Raw genomic sequence first — 20,835 nt, forward strand, 5'->3', positions numbered from 1 at the left:
TCTGCCACTCAAGGCAATTGAAGTAGTTGGGTGTCTTGACCTGCATTCTGTGTGAGCTTTTTAAAGAAACAATGACATTAAAACAAGTGAAAAACACTGCTCACAATACAGTCAGTCCATCTCTCTGATAACTGAAAGAAAATAGATATTTGGTTCTTTCACAGAATATTTCCATTCTGTGCAGGTCTGAAAAGACCTCCATATTCCACAACCAGCTGTCTTTTCATCCTAGGAATAACTGATAGCAATTTCTAGGTTTTTCACTACTGTTAAAAGTTTCATATGTACTGACTATTCTGGCATTTTTTGTGGCACAATGGTTCTGCTTTTATGGTAACAACAGGTGCTGGAGCAGTTGTCATTGTTATAATGCTAACAAAGTAATTTACCAAGATCCTGGGCTCAAAACTTTTCAGACCATGTGTTTTTTGTTTGGTTCCATGAACATTACTTTTAGACCTTTTTTGACTTCAGAAGTATTTTCCTGCTTAAAAAATAAGAGTTTGTTTGTTTGTGTTTTTTAAAGAGTTATTTCAAAAGCAAAGGAAGCTACTGAAGTTCTGTGTCTTATCTTTAGTTACTAAAGGTCATGAAATTTAATCCAATACTTGAAAATTCTGAGGTGAAAAATCATTGTGCAATAGTGATGGAACAAGAGAGGCCATTGCACATCCCTTTATGGTACAAAAAATAATTAGGTAAAAATGAGTGGCCTTTCCTAGTATCTATGTTGGCATGTGCTGCAAAGAAAGGAAGATGTTTCCCAAGATTTGTAACTATATCTGCAGGGGGAAGGGACATACGGTTCCACCTGCTCTGGCAAAACGTATGACTAAGTGTGACCTCAGTAAATGGGCAAAATGTGCTGCCCAGGGATCAACCAGCATTTTCAGTTCTCTTTGTCTGAGTCCTTGTAATCTCCAGGCCATGACCCAAGTCCCAGTGGGGCCATGAAAGAACAGTTAGAAATCCTTCAAGCTACATCTGGCTAGGAGGAGGATTGTATCCCTCTGGGTGATTAACTGAAGCTCTGGAATGTGAGATTTTGTTGTAATCTTTATCCTAATGTGCAACTGCAAGTGTAATGGGAAGGCTGAGGGCAATCCTATTCTCAGTCCTGTTCTCCCCAAGGCCCTTAAAGGATGGTGACTGAGGCAGCTCATAGAGTTGCAGATCCCCTGGTTTCAGACATTTTCCAAGTACTAACTGCAGTCTGAATGGGAAACAAAGGATTGTCACTTGTTGAAAACAGCTGCTCCATAGGAGATCAGGTTTTAGACAGTTAGAAAGCAGAAGTCAGCCAAAACAATGCTTTTTCCCTCTTTAAAGATGTGGCATTTAGACCTGGTTTTCTCACAGCATTTACTGTTTTCTTTTACATTTTTGGTAAGCTCCCATCCTTCCATGCATATTTAGTACAGCTGTAGCCACTTTTGGAGGCTGCCTCCTTTCAGGCAGCTAACCACAAACCTAGCTGGGAATGATGGCAACAGTTTCAACTCAAAGCAGGCTTTCCTCTGATTTCTGATTTTTCTTCTTCATCTGTGTTGAAACTGCTTGCAAGCTGCCCTCTTAACACGTGCTGCTCTCTTGCAGGCCAATCTGCCCCTGCTGCAGCGGGAGCTGCTGCACTGTGCAAGGCTAGCCAAGCAGAACCCAGCCCAGTACCTCGCCCAGCACGAACAGCTGCTTCTGGATGCCAGCACCACCTCACCTGTTGACTCCTCAGAGCTGCTTCTCGATGTGAACGAAAACGGGAAGAGGCGAACTCCAGACAGGTGAGCACCTTTCCTGTCCTGCCCACAGTGTCTGTGGGCCCAAGGTGCTGAGCTCCTCCAGCACAGGGGCAGCATGAGGGTGGGTGCTGAGGGAATACTTGGGTGGTCCAAGACGTGGGTACAGGTCCTTCACATCCAACCTGACCGTGAATGCTTCCAGAGATGGTGCATCCACCACTCTCTGGGAAACCAGTGTTTCACCACCTTCCATATTAAAAATTTCTTCCTAGTCTGAATCTACTCTCTTATTAGCTTAAAATCATTCCCCATGCCCTTTCATAAGAAGTCCTGCTTATGCATGTCTGCATATACATACCTACATGTGTATATATAGAGAGCTGCATACACATGTATATTCCTGAGTATATAAATATAATACATGCACACACTGATTCAGTCACCTCAGGACACACTGTGGTCATATCCACACAGAAGTAATGGTCAGCCACTACTGTATTTGTGCACAGTATTTCAGTCATGTAGTGCCAAGCAGCAGATTATGCCAGCTCCATATGCAAGTCCTTTGCACCTGACGTTTTGTTGAACTCAACATTAAATGTGAGGAGAGTCGCTAGGCATTTATATTGGGAAGTACAGGGCAAACCCCAGAGCACACTCAGGGCTTTGACTCCTTCTGTTGTGCTGTATTTCCATATCCATACATGGAATATGCATAAGGGTATTTCTTTCAAAGAGGAGAAATGTTCACTGCAATCTGTTTTGTTGTTGAGTTGTGGGGAGTCCATGCAGAAATGGGACAAGTGAATGCATGTGTGTGAAGTACAGTGGCTTTAGGGGTATGGAACAGTTTTTATTTTTTGGAATAAAGTTCTTTGTTCAGTGTTACAAGGAAATTACTCTTGTGGTTATTTACTTTTAAGTGCCTTCCTATGCTAATGTTAGAAATTCAACTGGCATTTACATTTTACCTTTGGGAAACTCAGGTATTGTATTTTTCATTGATTTGTTTGCCATGGGTTTTATGGTGTGGAAAACTTTTATTATGCTTTTCTGCAAAATACCACTACCTGTATGCCTGAGGTATGCAAGTATCCTAGTTACCTTTTAAATGAAAAAGATGATTTGCAAAGTCAAGAAGCCTCATAACTTTGTATAGGTAACATTTTTGTATTGGAACAGGCTCGAATGGCACAAAAATAAACAGAAAACAAAGTCTGAAAGCTCACAGTAAAACTTTAGACTTTTCATAGCCAGAAGTGAAAAGTAAAATCTAAAGTCACATAGCCATTAGATAGAAAAAGATGTGAAAGTATTTGAAATTAGTTTTCCTGAGACTGTGTTTCAGAAAAATCACAATGAACCGGCAAGAAAATTAAGGTATAGCAGAAAAACTCCTTTTATATGTAGCTACGTTCTTTCCACCAGATTTTCCAGACAACTAGACCAAACTGAAGGAGCTATTGGGGTTAATACAAGCATGTTTGTGCACCTCAGAAAGAGAAAGATGATTACTTTTTGGACATTATACCTGTATTCTCTTACATGTGCAATGAAATAATTTTTCCAAAGCCAAAATTTAGTATCTTGGGAGTAGTTCTGTATATTCTCAATCTTTGCAGAGTTGTGTAGCAAAACATCTGTTAAAAAGGCCTCTTAATATCTTGTGAATGACTTAAATGTCAGCATGCTGTACTCTGGTTCAGTAGCAGACACAGCATTTTTCCTACAAGGAGATAGACACACATGAAATTATCTCATAAGCCAGTGAGGTATTGCTTGACAGAATACAGACAAGAAGAGGGATGTGCTTTCCCGACAGCCCTCACTCACTGTTTTCTTTCCTGTTAGTGGAGAGGAGTATTACTCATATTTCCCATAAGGCCACAAAGGAAAAATGTAAAATAAAGTCTTTCCTTTGCATTTGGAATAATGCTCCCTCTCTTTGAGACCCTGTTTGACAGAGTTGAATTTTGGTTATTTTGTAGTAAGTACTGTCTCACCTGTGTTATCTTCAGTCCTGCTTGTGAGGGAGAAGATGGGTGGTGCAGGTAGAAACTAGGACAAGAACTTTGTAATGGAAAGACCCTGTATTGATTTTATAATAAAAAGGATGTAAGATTAGCACATAAAAGGACCAGCAGATCAGGAGATATTGGATTTTAAAGTCAGCCTTCATCTTTTAGTTAAAACTGAGGCCCAGACCTAGAGATATTTGGGTATGGTTTATGAATTTTCTTCTCAGCATTTCCTTTTAGTTAAAAAGGTGCTCTTAAAATTCCTGAGTCTTTCCTTAAAAGCCAAGTACCTTTGGCTTCACAACTGAAGTCTCTCTTAGGCTGCGAACAACTTGGGGAGTCATGCAGCTTTTAGGGTAAGGGGTAGATAGTTTATCTTCCATTGTTGTGGGTAAGAGCCTGTGTTTGAGTTCCCAGGGTCCAGGGAGGGTGTAGCATGGGGTGTCCCATTGGCCTGCACACTCCAAGGTGCAGCAGCTTCTGTCAGTTGCAGCCTGAAATTCAGCTCCTTAGTTCTGGGGAAGTGGTGTTTCAAAAAAACCCATCCTTTCTTTTTGACCCTGCAACTGTTTGCTGTCATGAAAAAGGCTCACATGAAAAAGAGACTGCCCAGTGGACTCATTGGAATGTTACCTTGAGCTTAAAAAATAAGTTGCTTTTGTTCAGTGTCAAGCAGCCCTGTCACTGGTTAGTCACATCTACGTCTCCATTGTCTATGACTATAATAAAAGCTATACAGAAAAAAATACGTGGTAGTGTTGGCTGAGCCAAGTTCAGTGGAGTTGTCTTGTGCACTCAAGAACATTTGTGCAATAGATTTAGTAAAAAGAACAAGATGCTTTTGGAAAGATTCTTAAATTTACTGAATTGGAGTCTGCATACCTTTTAATTTGGTTAATGTAAGTAAATCAACCACAAAAAACTGTCCTCAGAGGCTGAACATGCCTAGACTGAGTGAGTATTGAAACCAAATACTTGTCTGACTTTATACTCATTACATTATTAATGATTTTAATTGTTTACAGAGGAGCCTGAGGAAACATCTGGAAATAGACATACCTTTTGTTTAGAAATATAAGTAATTTTCAAATATACTAATAAAAATTCAGCAGAAGATAGCAGACATACTTTAAGGGAAGGGTTTACTGTGACTCCATGGCTAGTAAATGAAAAAAAATTTCTCAAAGGCCACCTCCTTCCAGGAGAACTAAGTGCAGCTGGAGTAATTTTGATTGAAGATGTGTGTCTTACTGAAGTAAACTGTGGTATCTTTTTCACTTCCCAAGGTATATGATATAGATGTATAGATCTATAGTTATACACAGGCATGTATTGTATATAATGTATATGTTATATATATATATATATACATACACATTTATATTTTTCATTTGGGCATGGGTAACTGCATACTATTAATTCTATTAGAGGAAGAGTACAGTAGAAGATTAGGCAAAGAAGGTGGAACAAATGTTACATGTAACCACAGCTGCCTCATGATTTTTTGTTGAAGAAAATCCACATACAGTATTTTTTTCTTCTGCTTATAATTTCAGAACCTTTTTTGCATATCCATTTTCCAATTCTTGTTATTTATCTGCGTATCCAAGTCTACTGTATGTGAGGTTTTATGGAGCAATCTGACAGCCGAGCTTTGTGTTTTACTGAATGTTTTCTTGGTGCATATGGTCTGACACGGATGAGCAGCCACGGTGAGATTTTGGAGTCTATTAAACTAGCTCATTAAAAAGATCAATCTGTTTCTGTAATAACACTGGGAACCATCAGTCACTGCAAGAGAGGAAAACTGACACCTGAGGAGACAACACATTTTGGTAATTTGTTCATGACATGTCATGAACAAAGTGTTCACTGTGTTTTGTTTACAAGTTTTGGAGTTTACATTCTACTGTAATAAAGCAAAGGAACTTGGACCACAGTAAGTTTTTATTTTGGTGAATGAATGCTTAATTATAAATCACATGATTTTAAATACATTAACAACAAAAAACTTTGTGCTAATTACTCATCCTTTGAGCTTGCTGGAAAAGGCTCATGGCATGTGAGCATGGCATATAGTGACTTTACATTTATGACAGTTCTCTACTAAGTGGATATAGGATAACAAAAAATTCTGTTAGAATAACATTATTTTGAGTGAGAAGAAAACAAAAGTGGCTATGATTGTGTTGTGACTTTAGAAAGTGCTGCTGTGGTTGCAGTACACTTGGAACCAATGACATGAAATAGATGTCGAAGGTACCTGGGCACAGAGATAAATTTTGATAATACTGTTAGTAAATCTTATTTGAAGAGGCTCCTCAGTATCTCAGTAAGGTGAAGGATGCTCACGGCTCTTACATCTGTGCTCCTTGTATGCCACGTGTAATTATGAGGAATTTAAAAAGAATTTGTAATATGAATTGTTAGCAAGGCAGAAAAGTAATTTTTTTCTGTAACACAGTATTATAAACAGATACTTTATTCCTGCAAAGCATTATCATTTGTTTGATTCATCAAACCTTTATTGGTGGAAGTCAGTTTAAATCAAAGCATCTTGCACAAATAGTAGATGAACAGCTTTGTCTCCTTCATGTAAGCTGGCTTTAGTTTTCTTTGAAATTTGTGTAATACTCCTGATCAGGTGAAACCCAATTTTCTAGCCAAGGCAGTTTTGCATGGTCAGATTTTCTACCCAGGAAATTATACATAAATTGCAATAATTTAAAACTGAAATTACAACCTAAAACCAACATAAATTCCATTAAATGCATACAGGCTAAAAAGTAGTGTCTATTCTGCTGTCCTTAATCTAAGTAAATCATGGCTTTAAGTAAAATGACCCCTTGTGTGTTTATAGCTGAAGGACTCCATCTTTGTCATATTAACAATTTTCCAAACAACACTGTTGATTTAAAGGCACATCAAGGAAAAAGGTGGCCAAGAGGCGTAAGGAAAAAAGTGCCAGTTATGTTTCCTACACACTCACTGTTATTTCCACTCTACAGCTTCTGGTTACTTTGCAAAATCAGATGAAAGCAGAATAAAATTGTGATGGTGTTATATTTGGAACTACTATTCACATGGGTGTGCCATTTACTGGGAAATAGGAGTGCTTCCTCAGGCACCTGGGAAAATGCTGTTGCCCCACAGGGGTGAGACCTAAAAGAATGAGTAGGACTGAGATCAGAAGCAGACTAGTAGGTAAAATTCAGAGCATCTGAATTATGGCACTCTTCAGTACCTCATCTTTTATCACTCTATTCAGTGTATTCATATATAGTAAATTTGGCAGCAGTTCCTGTTCTGATGAGGTTTTCTAAGTTGTTACCTTTTTATATATTTTTATGTGGCCAGAAACATAAAATGAGTTTATGTACAGTCTCATTCTGGTATTCTGGTAAGCTGTTTATTTGGTCAGTGCAGAAAATATAACAACAAATTGTAGAATTTAATTTCTACACCCAGAAAAGACATAGTAAAAACATAATTTCAGTAAATATATTTTCAAAAGTCATGTTAGTTTCTATGTTAGTCAGAGTTCAGTGGATATGCTGGTGTGTTTTCCAAGCTAAAGTAGTGCATTCCAGTTAAGGTAATTAAGTACAAAGCATTCTTAAAAAAACACAGAAATACCTGTACATTAGGTACAAATATATACATTTGTATGAAAATATATGACTTTAACATCAAGCTGTAGTGCAGAAAAGGAAAACTGGATTCCCACTTGTCCCAGTTTTATCTCAGTGATCAAGTCAATGAGTTATTTAATTGTTTGCTGTTTCTGACTTTTACCCATCTAAGTTAGAGAACATTCTAATTGTGGTACTAAAGGACTTAGGTGAATTATTAGTTTGCCTTGTACAGACAGAAAAGTCAATTTCTTTTGCTTGCATAGTATTTTGACAACTGGAGGATAGGCACACTGACTTGATGTAAATATGTGCAAAGAAAACACACGCCAGCCACTAAATACAAACTTGTCTTGAAGAGCTGTCATAAACATCACCACCCATTGGGAGTTATTGCAAGCAGGTACATCGTGCCAAAACTAATAAAAAATATACGATGGACCTCAGGTTTTCTTGGTTAGGAGTTTTCACAGCCATGCTGCATTTCTTTTGGAACAAGGTATGTGCTCCACTTTAGCAAAGTATGTCTTTTATATCTGCCCAAAATGAGAATAGATGTCCTGCTGTGCTGGTGAAAGATTCTTCCCTTTTTGCCAAATTACAGTTTAGTAAAATATATATATACCTGCAGCTTCTCTGGCATTAGTAATTTTGGTGAGGTCTCTGAGAAATTGCTTCACTCCTTTTGAAAACAATGCAGCCCATCTTTTAATTTCCTGCTGCTAGTTACAAGATCTTAGTTTGATTCTCTCTCTCAGAGGATATTGGCAATGATTTGGTTTCATCCTTCCTCTCATTGGCCTTAAATGGGAACCTGTTGAGGGGTGACAATACACTGTTTCCCCACAGACAGTCACTCAAGGGTAGTTGATTGGTTTCTGGGGGAAGGTTTGTTGTAGAGCAGTTGGTTTTAACAATAGGCAAACAAGAAAATTTGCTCAAATTTACCTTTCTCTCAGTGTCAAAAAATTGTGTTATTACTAGGAATGATACATTATGCCATCCCTTTATTCCAGAGGATAAAGTTCTTTTATAAAAAAACTGGAATATAACAGCAGTTTATGGAGGGAGGAATGAAACCTCAGTTTGCAATATTTATATCTAAGAAACTTTCTGATCAAAACTAATATTTTGTAGGTTTTCTTTATTCATGTGGTTTAAAAAACCCCAAATATTTCAGTGAAATGAAACTTCCCCAAAGGGGTTGTGAACCTGTTGAAGTAACTGTAGGGTGGGTTTTTTTGCTTGTTTGTTTGTTTGGGGGTTTTTTGTTTGTTTTTCTTTCCTTTTTTAAAATTTTTTTTGCTTTTTTGTTTGTTTGTTTGTTTATGAGTTTTTTAAAATATAATTTTAATGGAGAATTAGTTTGGGGTGAGTTCAAGGTTCTCAGGCAGAGGTGTCAAGTAGAGAGTTCTTTGGAAATAGCTGATTTGAATTTAATTGAAGAGCAACTAGAACATAAAAAACCCCTGTCCTTCTCCTCAGTAGCTCTTCCAAGTCACCTGAGCATAAAGCCCCTGTCTAAGAGTAATGGAGTGGGAAGTCCTGAACATTACTGAGGACTTGAGTCTAGCCACATCTTCCTGCAAAATTAATGATAGTCACAGCACCTTTGCCCAGATGGTGCAAAAATCTCTGAAGGCTGCATTTCTCATCATTTAGAGTCGATTCTTCCCCAAAGTCACTGTGTGACATTGATCTTGATGGGAGCTCATGGTATGCTGAGCTTCAGCACACTGACATTCACTATGGTATCCTCTTGAAAACAAAACCATTTCTTGAATGGCAGGTTCCTCCTAATCACTATAAGCTATAGCACTACTGAATATTGGAATTTCTTGGTGCCTAGTTTCATGTATCAGTTGATGGTTTCACCTCTGCAATTGCATGTGCATCTACCCCATCAGTCTGTGATCTCAGCAAAGGCTGCTTGCTCTCCAGCCCCTCGTTAGGTGGCTCTGTCAGAACGCTCACCCTGATAGTATTTCTCAAGTTACAGGGATGGTTAGACAAGGTGAAGGAGTCCTTTGTATGTTTTGAATCAGCAGTGTTATGAAATGTTCTGCAACATCTCCAAACACACATTTGGAGCAAAGTGAGGAACAATCTTCAGTTCCTGAAGCTGCATGTGTAGGTGGGAGTGCATGTTCCCATCCTCTATTCACTAAGTGAATTAAAGTTCCTTTGCTTTGTTTTTCAGAACCAAAGAAAACGGCTTTGACAGAGAGCCTTTGCACTCAGAGCATCCAAGCAAGCGGCCCTGCACTATTAGCCCAGGCCAGCGGTACAGTCCAAATAATGGCTTATCTTATCAGCCCAATGGTCTGCCTCATCCCACCCCACCTCCACCTCAGCATTATCGTTTGGATGATATGGCCATTGCCCACCACTACAGGGACTCATACAGACACCCCAACCACAGGGACCTCAGGGACAGAAACAGACCTATGGGTAAGGCACGTTGATTTTCTGCATTGTTTTTTTAGGTTTCTGTTTCCCTTGTAACTTTATTTTGTGAACAGGACTTTTTTATCTGCAGTTCAGATATAGCCTTTATGGCTGTTTGTCCATCCAGCTGCTTCTAATGGCCTTATTTCAGATCTGTGCTTGTAAAAGTGGGTTGAATTGTGTCTCTTAAGTAAGAGGGACAGAAATGGAAGGAACCTGTGTTTTCAAAGCTATATGGATGACATGGACACTCACGTGTATGGCAGGCAAGGATAGGTAGAGCCATTTATTTTTCTTCTAATGTCAGATTTGTGGTGATAGCAACATCAAAATAGCTTGATTTCAGCTTAGAGCAGAAGAAAGTTGTTATCTTTCAAAAAAGTGTTTTGTGTGTGGCATGTCCAGAGTGTGGAGGATGTGAACAGCAGAAGCACCAGCCACACCCCGTGTAGCACAGTTTGATTTAATGGAATGCCTGATACTCTTGGATTTTGTTTCACATCTGCACTTACTGTTCTTCCTTGTTTAAAACAAATCTTCAGTAAAAGAGGAACACTTACAAATATTCAGCATCTGTATAGAGGAGACTAAGCAAAGAACAAGTGTTGGTTCCCCTTAAGTGTTGATAATAAATACTGGCTTGGCTGTATCATGTTGTCAGCTGCTCTGATATATGTGCTACATTTTAACCACATGTTGTTTAAACATCTGTGGAGGGATGAACCCTTAATGATGCTCTGTTGACATGGTAGTAATTACTGTATTTAGTGAAATAACACTGAGTTTATACTAATATTTTTTTCAAGTCTCTGAAGTACAGCTAGTATTATATGCAGTGAGTTACCAAATAATTGCCTTGTTGACTTCAAGTACTGCAAACGAAAAATTATATATTGTAGTATGTTATATTTATGTATACAGTAATTGTACATAGTCTGAAAGAGTTATGTCCATTTTTGAAAGGTCATCTTGCAATGTATAGAACTTACATAATTGAAGACATGAAATTGGACAAAATAGTAGCACCTTGTGTGAGGAAAAGTACAGAAAAGTACTAAAGAGAACTTAGAGCAAAGTTTTTTTGAAGTATTTTTTTGTTTGGTTGGTTTTTTTGTTTGTTTTTTTTTGTTTTGGTTTGTTTTTTTTTTTTTTTTGGTGGTGGTGATATTCCTGATGCTAGAACAGGTAATATATGATATATATGATGGTTTTGTCTATAGGCTCTTTTTTTTTCTGTTTTTTTTTTTTTTTTTTTTTTTTGTTGTTTGTTTTTTTGGTTTTTTTTTTCCGCCCATAGAGGACTTCCAATGTTGTAAACATAATTTGCTCCTCTTTGACAGGGTTGCATGGCACACGTCAAGAAGAAATGATTGATCACAGGCTAACAGACAGAGAATGGGCAGAAGAGTGGAAACATCTTGACCATGTAAGGGCTAAATATCAATATATGTGTAATTGTCTGAACAGAGGCCTTCCAAGATAGGAATTTAAAATTTTTATTTTGAAACCTATCTGAATTCCAGGACAGGTTTTGAAAGCTTTGCTTATTAAATCAGAGGGCTTGATGTTCCCCATTAGATAGTTCATACCAGGCCTTCCTGATAAGTGTCTCCTGCATTATCCTAATTATTACAGTCTGCTAATAGAGGAATGGACTTTCTCTATAAACACTGGATCTGGGGCTTGGATTTGTTCCTGAATTTATTATCTCTTGTAAAATTTGTAGGCATCAATTCTGGACCACATCTTGTGTCCTCTCTGGTGCCATGTAGTACTAGTGGCAGGGCTGCAGCCTGTTCAGTTTTTTTCTCCTTGTCTTTGCTCTTTTTCCTGTAAGTCCCTATCTGTATAGTGTCGGATCACCAGTTAAAAAGGAAGGGATTGTCATTCTTAGAACAAGTCTAGAATTTTTCAGCTATAGTTGAGGTTAACAGAGAGGGACTCCTTCATTATTAAAACCCATGCACTCAGCACACTGACATTTTCTTTATTATTATGTCACTCTGTGAACAAAAAGTTCTTCTTTGTTTCTGTGCTCCATCCACTGCTGTGAACAGTTGTTGAACTGTATAATGGACATGGTGGAAAAAACCAGACGATCTCTCACTGTCCTACGGCGATGTCAGGAAGCAGACCGCGAGGAGCTGAATTACTGGATACGGCGGTACAGTGATGCGGAGGATTTAAAAAAAGGCGGAAACAGCAGCAGTAGTCATTCCAGACAGCAGAGTCCAGTGAATCCAGATCCAGTTTCGTTAGGTACAGTATCCTCATTGAAAATCGTGTGCTGATTCTCTTTAAGCTTAGCTAAGTGATAGATGATGTTTGCATTTGTTCTGATTCTTCTGCTATAGTGATGATTCCTCTCTGCTGACTGCTGAATTCACTATAACTCTTATGCCCAAACAGTGGTGTTTCTGGGTGGAATGGCTTGAGGTTTCTTGGGTGATGCTTGGTAATTTGCTTTCCATTCTGCAGAGTCTGAGAGGATGGGGTGAGAGGACAGACTGTCATGTAGGGGAGCCAGAGCAGTGAGATGTGCACTGACTCTCTGTCCCTTCTGACTCTTTCTCTTTCCTGATTGTTTAAAAAAATCTGTAGGTGCTCCTGGATTGTGATTTGAAACAGAGGGCTGTCACCTTCTTAAATCAAATTCCTTAACTTGGAAGTTGTCTTTCTAAGGAAATGGAGTTGTAAAGATCTAGGCACTTCTTAGGTGCACTTGGTTTCTGTTTAAGAAAGGAACAAGATCTGGAATGCTCACAGTCATGCATGCATGATCCTCCTAGGTTTGTGTCCATCACTGCAGCTTGTGCAGGTGTGTCTGAGGACTGTTTGTTGTGTAGTTCCATGGAGCTGTCCAGGCCTTGGCTCAGGCAGCAGAGCTTGAGCTGGGTGAGCTGCAGCCACCTTACAAGGACCAGACCAAACAGCTGGGCTGTCCCCCCTGCAGACCTTCACAGTCACTCTCACACAGTGCCTCACACAACTACTCTGAGAGGACTCTGCTCTATAAAGACAAGCTTTTAATTTGGGGCCTTTCTGTGAGTTACTAGTATTTTGGCCTTTTTCTACCCCATCTCCTCACTTTCTTGGCAGATATGATAAAGCAACATATTTGTGATACCTTTTTATTTTTCTTGCTCTTTTGAAGACATCAGGAGACTATGCTTGCTTGTCTAATATTGTCTTATAAAAAATAAATTGTCTGTATCCAATGCCATCTACTCAAAATCATCATAAATTCTGTTCATTACTAGAATTACAGAATAGAATCAGTAGAATGTGTATTATTTTGCAACTATATTTTAACTGAGTTTTCCTTTTGCCTTTAAGAATAACTTACCAAGTCAAAAATTTATTTAATTGCAAATAGAAAAACAGAAGAAAATCTAATCCCATCTCCATCATTCTCTTAGTAAATTTCTAGAGTTACTGCTGTAATATTTGGTGCCTCTTGATAACAAACAAATCTTTTTTGTGTGAATGTCAAATTACTTGAGTCAATAGCTCTATAAATGTGCTCCAATCAGTGGGAGGAAGGGTTATGGAAATGCGTCCATAGTTCACTAATAAGTCTGGTCCCTGGAGGAGCCCTTCTCAGAAAGTATTCAGGTAATGGCTTGTATGAACAGTGCTAAGTGTAATGTAAAGGAAGACTCATAAATACGGCATCTGAAACGTCAATCACATTTGCAACCTCAGGAAGAACACTTGTGAATAGATCTAAAGCAGTGGCTCGCTTCTCTAGTGAAGCTGTGATGCAAAAAGAGCAAGGCCGTGCTGCTTGTGTACTTAGTAGGGAGAAAAAATGAAAGTTCTCTAAGGAAACTGGAACTCATGACATACATCAAAACTTTATAGATAATATTGCAATCCAAGAAAAATAGTCATCACCATAACAATAGGTACATAAGATAAAATGAAGATCAAGCATACAGTTAGATCCCTATATTACCATTTGTTTGTGTATATGTCAAGATGAATTCTTGGAAACAGCAAAGTCTTCTGGCTTCAAAGATAGTTATACAGCATAGTCTTTGGCATTGGATATATCGGTCAGCTCTGCATTACTGTGGGTACAAATGAAATGGTTGGAGTCCATTCAATTTTGACACATCCACTTTGGTTATTTGGTTGAAAAAATACTTCTGAGACTCACAAACATGAAACTTGTATAGCTTCAGTGATGCAGCATCCATATCAGTTGTAAATATTGGTTAGAAGTGCTTTTATGTCTGACATGACAGGGAGAAAATGCTTACTTTGGAGTCTATGGAAAGCTAATCCTTATATTTCCTCAAATCTGGTAGTAATCTAGTTAACGAAATGAAAATCCCTAACATTCAGAGGTATAACGAAACTAAAGCAGTGTCTGTGAGCCTTGAGATGCTTTAGGGCTTTTTTATTTTGGGTTTGAAGTGGGGGAAAAGGGATTGGAAAATTGCTCCAATATTTTAATTAAAGTACCACAACATGTACATACTGGGGAGTTTGCTACAGAGATTCTAAATGTCAGTGAATTCCCTTTGTACCTTTTTCTGTTTTTTTTTTTTTCTCAACAAGATAATCCAGCCTTTAAATCCATCCTGTCATCTCCACTAGCAAGGGAGAAAAAATAGGGGGCCATATGGCTACATTATCAGTGCCTTTCTTTCTTTTTCTTTATGATTCAAATATCATCACTGAAGTGATAACTTCTCATTACAAACATGCCACAGTCTTCATAGATAGGTCTTGCTGAAAAACTCTGACCTGAGATCTAGCATGGATAATTTGAGTTGAAACGTAATTGAAGAAAATTCTGGTGGTCATTTTGAACCAGTAGACTTTTTTCATGCCAAGGATTTTTCTGCTTCTTTTAATTTGACATCACTGTAAATCATGTTGAGCCTGGAAGTTTGCAATATCTGATCAATATTTTTCTGTTGCTATTTTTAATTTAAAAATTAAATTAAATACTTGATCATTCATTTTCATTCAAAGTAATCCAATATACACATTAGCTAGCTACAACAGGTTACAAGCTCCCATTATTCTCCAAGAATGTGCTGAAGGTAAGAGGGTCTTTTCAGTCTGAATAATACATGTTTATGAAAGTCTAAAAATGACTCAGACTTTATATATATTCACTTGATTAACTGTGATGGTCTATGAAGTGAATAATACATCATCCAACTCCTCCATTTCTGCTGAAGAATTTCAGTACTACATACTGCAGCAGGACTGCAACTTTCATCCTAATATTGAATAATTACCCATATCAGACGCTGTATACTGAAATACACACAGTAGGATAAATTAAAGATGAGGGTTCTTCAGCATCATGGGTTATAAACAAGATCTATAGCCATACTGAGTGCAGCTGTGGCTCTAGATAAGTGGAGCAGGCACACATCAGAAGGTCTGCAGCAGTGTTGATATTTTGTGTCTGTTGAATTTATCTGAATGGAAATCTTACAAAATAGAGTTTGAAATCTCCAACTGAAGAGTGCAATAACTGCAGGATTTGCCTCAGGAAACCAGGATTCTCAGAAGTCTATGAATTTGTGAAAAACACATAGGTTAGCCATTTCTTAATACATTTCTAAATGTTAACCCTTTCAGACACTTTTTATTTTTTCTAAAGCTGTTCACCATCATGTTTTCAGTGTCAGCCAGAGCATTCCTGCCAAGACATATCTATTCATGCTGTGATGATAAACCTGTTCCTTTGCCATTTGCAGATAATCAGCAGTGCTGTGATATGCATGATATTCTCAACATGAGCAAACCATAATGCTGTGAATACCACAGTAACATTTATAACTTGTAATTCTAGAATGTAAAGCCTCTGTGATACTGGTCACTGATGACATTAAGTATTGCTCTTAATCCACTCTCTGCATGGGAGGCTTGGGCTGGATTGTGGCTTAGTGAACTGCATGCTGTTAGGTAGGGCTCCAACTGCAGAAACATTGCATGTGTGTGTTCTCAGTGCTCAGCTCTGACATGGCCTCTGCTTGAGGATAATTCAATAATACAGTACCTATGTGGCTTTTCTTTTCTTTTTCTTTTACAATGAGAACATAACAACTATATTTTTAACACAATTTCAAGGGGTGTTGCAATAGCCACAAAAATGTATTAGAGAGCAAAGAAGGGCAAAGATGTACTTAAAAATACTGGGAACACTTGCCCCCCAACCAGGTTTGCAAGGTAGTCTCATCAGTGATACCCACCTTCAGATCTCTATCTCTATTTTTCATTATGTGGAACTGGCACATTTTTGAACTTGACTCTTACAAACAAGACAGTGAATATTTTATATTTGTTGCTCTGAGAATTTTTTTTTTCGTTTGTTTTCTGTGTCCCACTAATGGTGTTACATTTATTATAGGATGGAATGAAGCAGAACTTGCATTTGAAATATGGAAACCACATAAATACATAAAAAGGCATATATCTTTAATTTGTTCAGGGCTGTTTATATGTAGCTTCTATTATTTTTGAGCCTCAATGTTCAGTACAGCATGCAGGGTATTATTATCACTGCCAGTATTTTCATGAATGCAGTAAATTGTAAAAGATCATCAAAATATCAGCTGTTCATCTCCATTTCTTAATACTTTGTGTTATACACTTGCATGTCAGTGTTCGGCGATAAAAAACTCAATTCTTTTGTTTTGCCAGCTTACCTTCTGTCCTTCTTTCCAAATGTGAATTAGGCTCTTTGAGATTACTGAACAATTCTTTTCTTTCTAAGTCTTTCTATTCTGTTTTCTTGGGTTTGAGCCTTATGATCACATAAGACTTCATATAATTTATTTGGTCCTAGCCTTTCATCTCAGTTTCACTTTGCAGATCCATATTTATGGCTGCTCTTACAACTCTCCACATCTCTGCACGTCACTCTCTTTCAGCACCTTTTCTCTTTATCTTAAAGCCACCAAAAATTTTCATTAGAATGTGAGAGCTGAAACCAATGCAATTTCTTTTGTTTTCTTCAAATGTATTCTTCTCCCACTCCAACAACTTTTTTACTATTTCACAAGTTTATTTCACATTACAATAGAAAACTCCCATACCATTTTTGATATCAAAAGTCTCTTTTGTTTTTACCTCTTTTAAACACTTACAGACAAGTACAGACTATTCTCATATACATATATGCTTTTTATTTTCCTTGTTCATCTTTTTCCTTTGGTTCAGTAAGAACTGGACTCATTACCAACACATGCTTTCATGCCTTGCCATGAATTTCAAGTAAATTCAGTAGTGTACATACTGTTGTTCTGCATAATGGTATTGTTGCATTTTCACCATTAACAAACCTTCGTTATAATGTCTGACATGTAAAGCTTTTCCAATATCCTTTTCTGAATGATCTGCCTTGTCACTTCAGATTATTCTTATTGTTGTCTGATTTCATTCAGTTTTATTCTAGGCAGCATTTACTTTGACTTCTAGGTGCTGCAGTTAGTTATTTAATATTATGTGTTGTCCTCATTATGGCTTTTTGCAGTTGCTTTTACATTTAGGATTTTAGGGACTTCACTCAGCTGTGTTAATCTTGGTTTGAGATTGCTAGATGTCAAAGTTAAGATCTTTTGTGCTTCAGTTTTAATGAGCAATTTTTGTGATTCTTAAGCTGAAGGTCTCCCTATCTTAAAAACATTAATATGTAAAATTTATGTCCTCTGGTCATTTCCTGTAGTTTAGCCTTAGAAAGAAGATTGTTTTCACAGACTCATCACCACTGACTAAACAATAGCCATGTTACTAAAATTTTTCTGGCTTGGAAAATATGGTTTTTATTATCTTCATAAGTGCTTCTTGTCCTTTTTGTGCACCATTCCAAACTATGGGAAAGTCTCTCATAAGCTCTTGATTTAAGCCTTCTTGCTGAGGATCTTATTCCTCATGTAAATAATTTGTGGTTGGAATAAGAGCTTGATTGATGTTTATGTTTTGGAAATTTTAACAATTATCTGGCAATCTGGTCATTTATGTCATTGAATCCCATTTTTGGAAAGTCATGTGTACCAAAAAATCAGTTCCACATCTCTCTGTCCTTTTTCTTTCTTTTCCTTTTTTTTCTTTTTTTTTCCCCTTCCAAAACTAAGAGCCATAGACTTAAATCAAGGTTATGCTCCCCTTGCACTGGATGGTACCTTAAATACCAGACAGAAAAACTCAATACAAAGCAAAGACATGAATGTTACAAACCCCTTGTTTTGCCACATTTGGAGCCTGGTTGGGTCTGTTCCTGCAGGTATTCCATGAAGAGCAAATAAGAGTGGTTTAATTTTTTGCCTTTATTTTTCTTGAGCCTTCACACAATATTTTCTGCTGTTGCCTCTGTCCCCCTAACAGAACTGGCACTATGCCTGTAAGTCTAAAAGCTTTTAAGGGGTGAAAACTGTACACAGGGCTATTAGTCATCTCCAGAATTGTGCAAGCCAGGCCATACTGAGAATTTTCCCATTTTTGGTATCAGGTCTGAAATCCTCCATCAAGTTGATTAAACCAATATAAATAGCTGTTTTGCAAAATACACACACACACACACACACACACACACACACACACACACACACACACACACAGTGTTACTATTTTATGCTTGAGAGCTGTGAAAGTCCGCCAACAAAAATCTATTTTAAATTGTTGTCCCATACTTCAATGACAAACAGAAGAGCTGGGTAAATCCACTCAGCTGCCTGTCAGATGGGAAGATGTACTCCCAGTCACTGTCTGCAGATTTTCATGCTAGAAACTACATCTGTGAAACAGTGCACAGGGATTCCCTACTCTCTGTTGAAAAAGCTCCTGTCATTTCCACCTTTATTCGCTGCGTGCAATATTGTCATCTTTTAAAAGCATTTAAGTTTATGTGGGCTGCTGTATATAAACAGCACTGTATGGATACATGTAGTGGTGTAAGAAAGTATTTGCAAAACCTGATCTTTCACTTTTTCTTAAAAATACTGCTTTTTGACCAAGTTAGTGAATAAAAGCTCCTAAGATAGAAAACTGAATACATTTAGTCAAAATTAGTATTCCAAGAATGGCAGCTATATTCTTGCTATATTTCAAGCCCAGGCATCAAACAGGTATTTGACGTCTAGCAGCACCTCCAAAAACATTAAAATCTGTCTGTAATGTAACAAATCAAGTTATTTTCTTTAGGCAATTGAATTCTGACACACTGGCAATAGTAATCATGGCAGCGAACTTAGTTTTATGTGTTTGGTTGTATTTTTTTCATTTTGTCCTCTATTACTTTGAATAATAGTTAATCAGTTTTTATATTGCATTTGAAAGGAGCAATTTCAATTTCATCTGCTGAGGATCTCTATACTAAATTTCAGGCCAAAGTGAATTTTCTTTTTGTATCGTCTGATCTTAGCTCTTTGAAGTCCCTGTGAAAGGGATCTTGCTGATTTCAAAACTCTTAGGCCCAGGCCTAAAGGTTAAACCTTAAAAAAAAAAAGAGGAGAAGGAGAAAGAGCTGTCAAAATGTGATTGAAATATATGGGTGAATTACGAGCTTCAGCTCCAGTGAGGTTGTTTGGCAGCTTGTATTTAGGGCCTTAACCTGAAGTTAAAGGTTCTGTTTTTCAAACTCTAGCAGCTACAGTTGCCACCATGGGCTTAGACATAGGAAAGCATAGCTCTGAACTTAGAGAAACACCCCTTTGCTTTTCTGTGGACAACTTATTTGATCACTGGAATGACATCTTGACTTTTATCTGCACTCATAACTACTCATTATTTTGCACAGAGCAGAAGTGCCAGACCTGCACTGTTGCCCTTTCTTTTTCCTTTTCATAAATACAATGAGAAAGGACAAAGCATGTCACTCCCTCAGTTTGTCTTGCAAAGCCTCCCTTAAAAGTGTGGATACTGTCATACAGAGTTGACTCAAAACACTGTAAAATAAAAATAAAATGAACATCTTCACTTGGCTTAAGATGAGACATTCAAACGGTAAGAATTGATCTGATCTACGGGACATTCATGAGCTACGGCCGTGGCATCGGCTTTGTTTTGAGGAGAGAAAAGCTTCACTTGATTTCTTTGTCTGAGCTATAATTAAAGAGAAAAGGTATTTTTCTCTAAGCCTTGTTCTCAACAAGCCAGCATTGCTTATGATGCTCTTTCTTTTTCCCTGTTCACCCCCTCCTCCTGCAGAATCTCATCGGGAATTCCTTCACAGGCCTGCGTCTGGATACGTGCCAGAGGAGATCTGGAAGAAAGCTGGTAAGAACTGTTTAAAAACACCAGCTTAGTCGTCTGGCAGCTGTGTGCAGTTGTTAATGCACTGATGTGAGGAACTGGGAGGCGGGGGAAGGGCTTACTGGTAACAAGAAGAAATTGTGTTTAATAATCTTAAACTGGAACTGATCGGGACATTAAATAAATTTATAATAGAAGCATCTGCTGCTATAGTTAGGGGAATATCAGTACTTCCAATGTGGACCCCTATTTTCAGGGCTTCTAATGGTTTCAGGCTGAAACTTGATATGTTAAAAGTTTGTCTGTTAGCAATTTTAAAAAAAAGAGGTTAGTGTGGGTGGGTTTTTTTAAGCTTCAGGGTTCTTACCTAGTTAAAGTAAGAATTCCCAAAGGAGGGGAAAAAAACCCAAGTACACCTGTTAATAAAAAAGACTTCAACTATGCAAAGTAACCATTCTTAATTTAAAAAAGATTTTGTGCCTGTCAGCCCCCAGTGAAGCCTGTGCTCATAAACCTGCAGAGTGTGCAATGAAGTCAGCAAGTTCGCATCTCTGCAGCTGCTCTGGCTGTTTGCAGGGCATTGACAGCATCTGCCTGTGCCTGGAAAGCACCCTGGGCAGACCTTGTGGTTGTGCAAAGTTTTCTTAACTCTGAAACTCTGCCTGAGCACAGGAGTTTCCTGGCAAGGATCCCACTCTGGTGCTGCAGCTGAACCTTTGCTCTTCTGACACTGACATCAGAGCTTCCTTGTTTTCAGAGGGGCCAGGAGGCAGCTCTTGA

General features: G+C 37.9%; 1 protein-coding gene across 6 annotated transcripts in view; it reads left to right on the forward strand.

The window, feature by feature from the left end:
* RUNX1T1 (RUNX1 partner transcriptional co-repressor 1) overlaps positions 1-20,835 on the forward strand; it is a 114,759-nt gene that overhangs the window by 75,689 nt on the left and 18,235 nt on the right. For all 6 annotated transcript variants that reach the window (XM_036399775.2, XM_036399768.2, XM_036399799.2 and 3 more), the window contains 5 exons: positions 1,597-1,778; positions 9,587-9,837; positions 11,175-11,260; positions 11,892-12,093; positions 20,011-20,079. In XM_036399775.2, the coding sequence (XP_036255668.1) occupies positions 1,597-1,778; positions 9,587-9,837; positions 11,175-11,260; positions 11,892-12,093; positions 20,011-20,079 (790 nt within the window). The remainder of the gene's footprint in view (positions 1-1,596; positions 1,779-9,586; positions 9,838-11,174; positions 11,261-11,891; positions 12,094-20,010; positions 20,080-20,835) is intronic.

Source organism: Molothrus ater, chromosome 1 (assembly GCF_012460135.2).
Source record: "Molothrus ater isolate BHLD 08-10-18 breed brown headed cowbird chromosome 1, BPBGC_Mater_1.1, whole genome shotgun sequence".
Lineage (NCBI taxonomy): Eukaryota > Metazoa > Chordata > Aves > Passeriformes > Icteridae > Molothrus > Molothrus ater.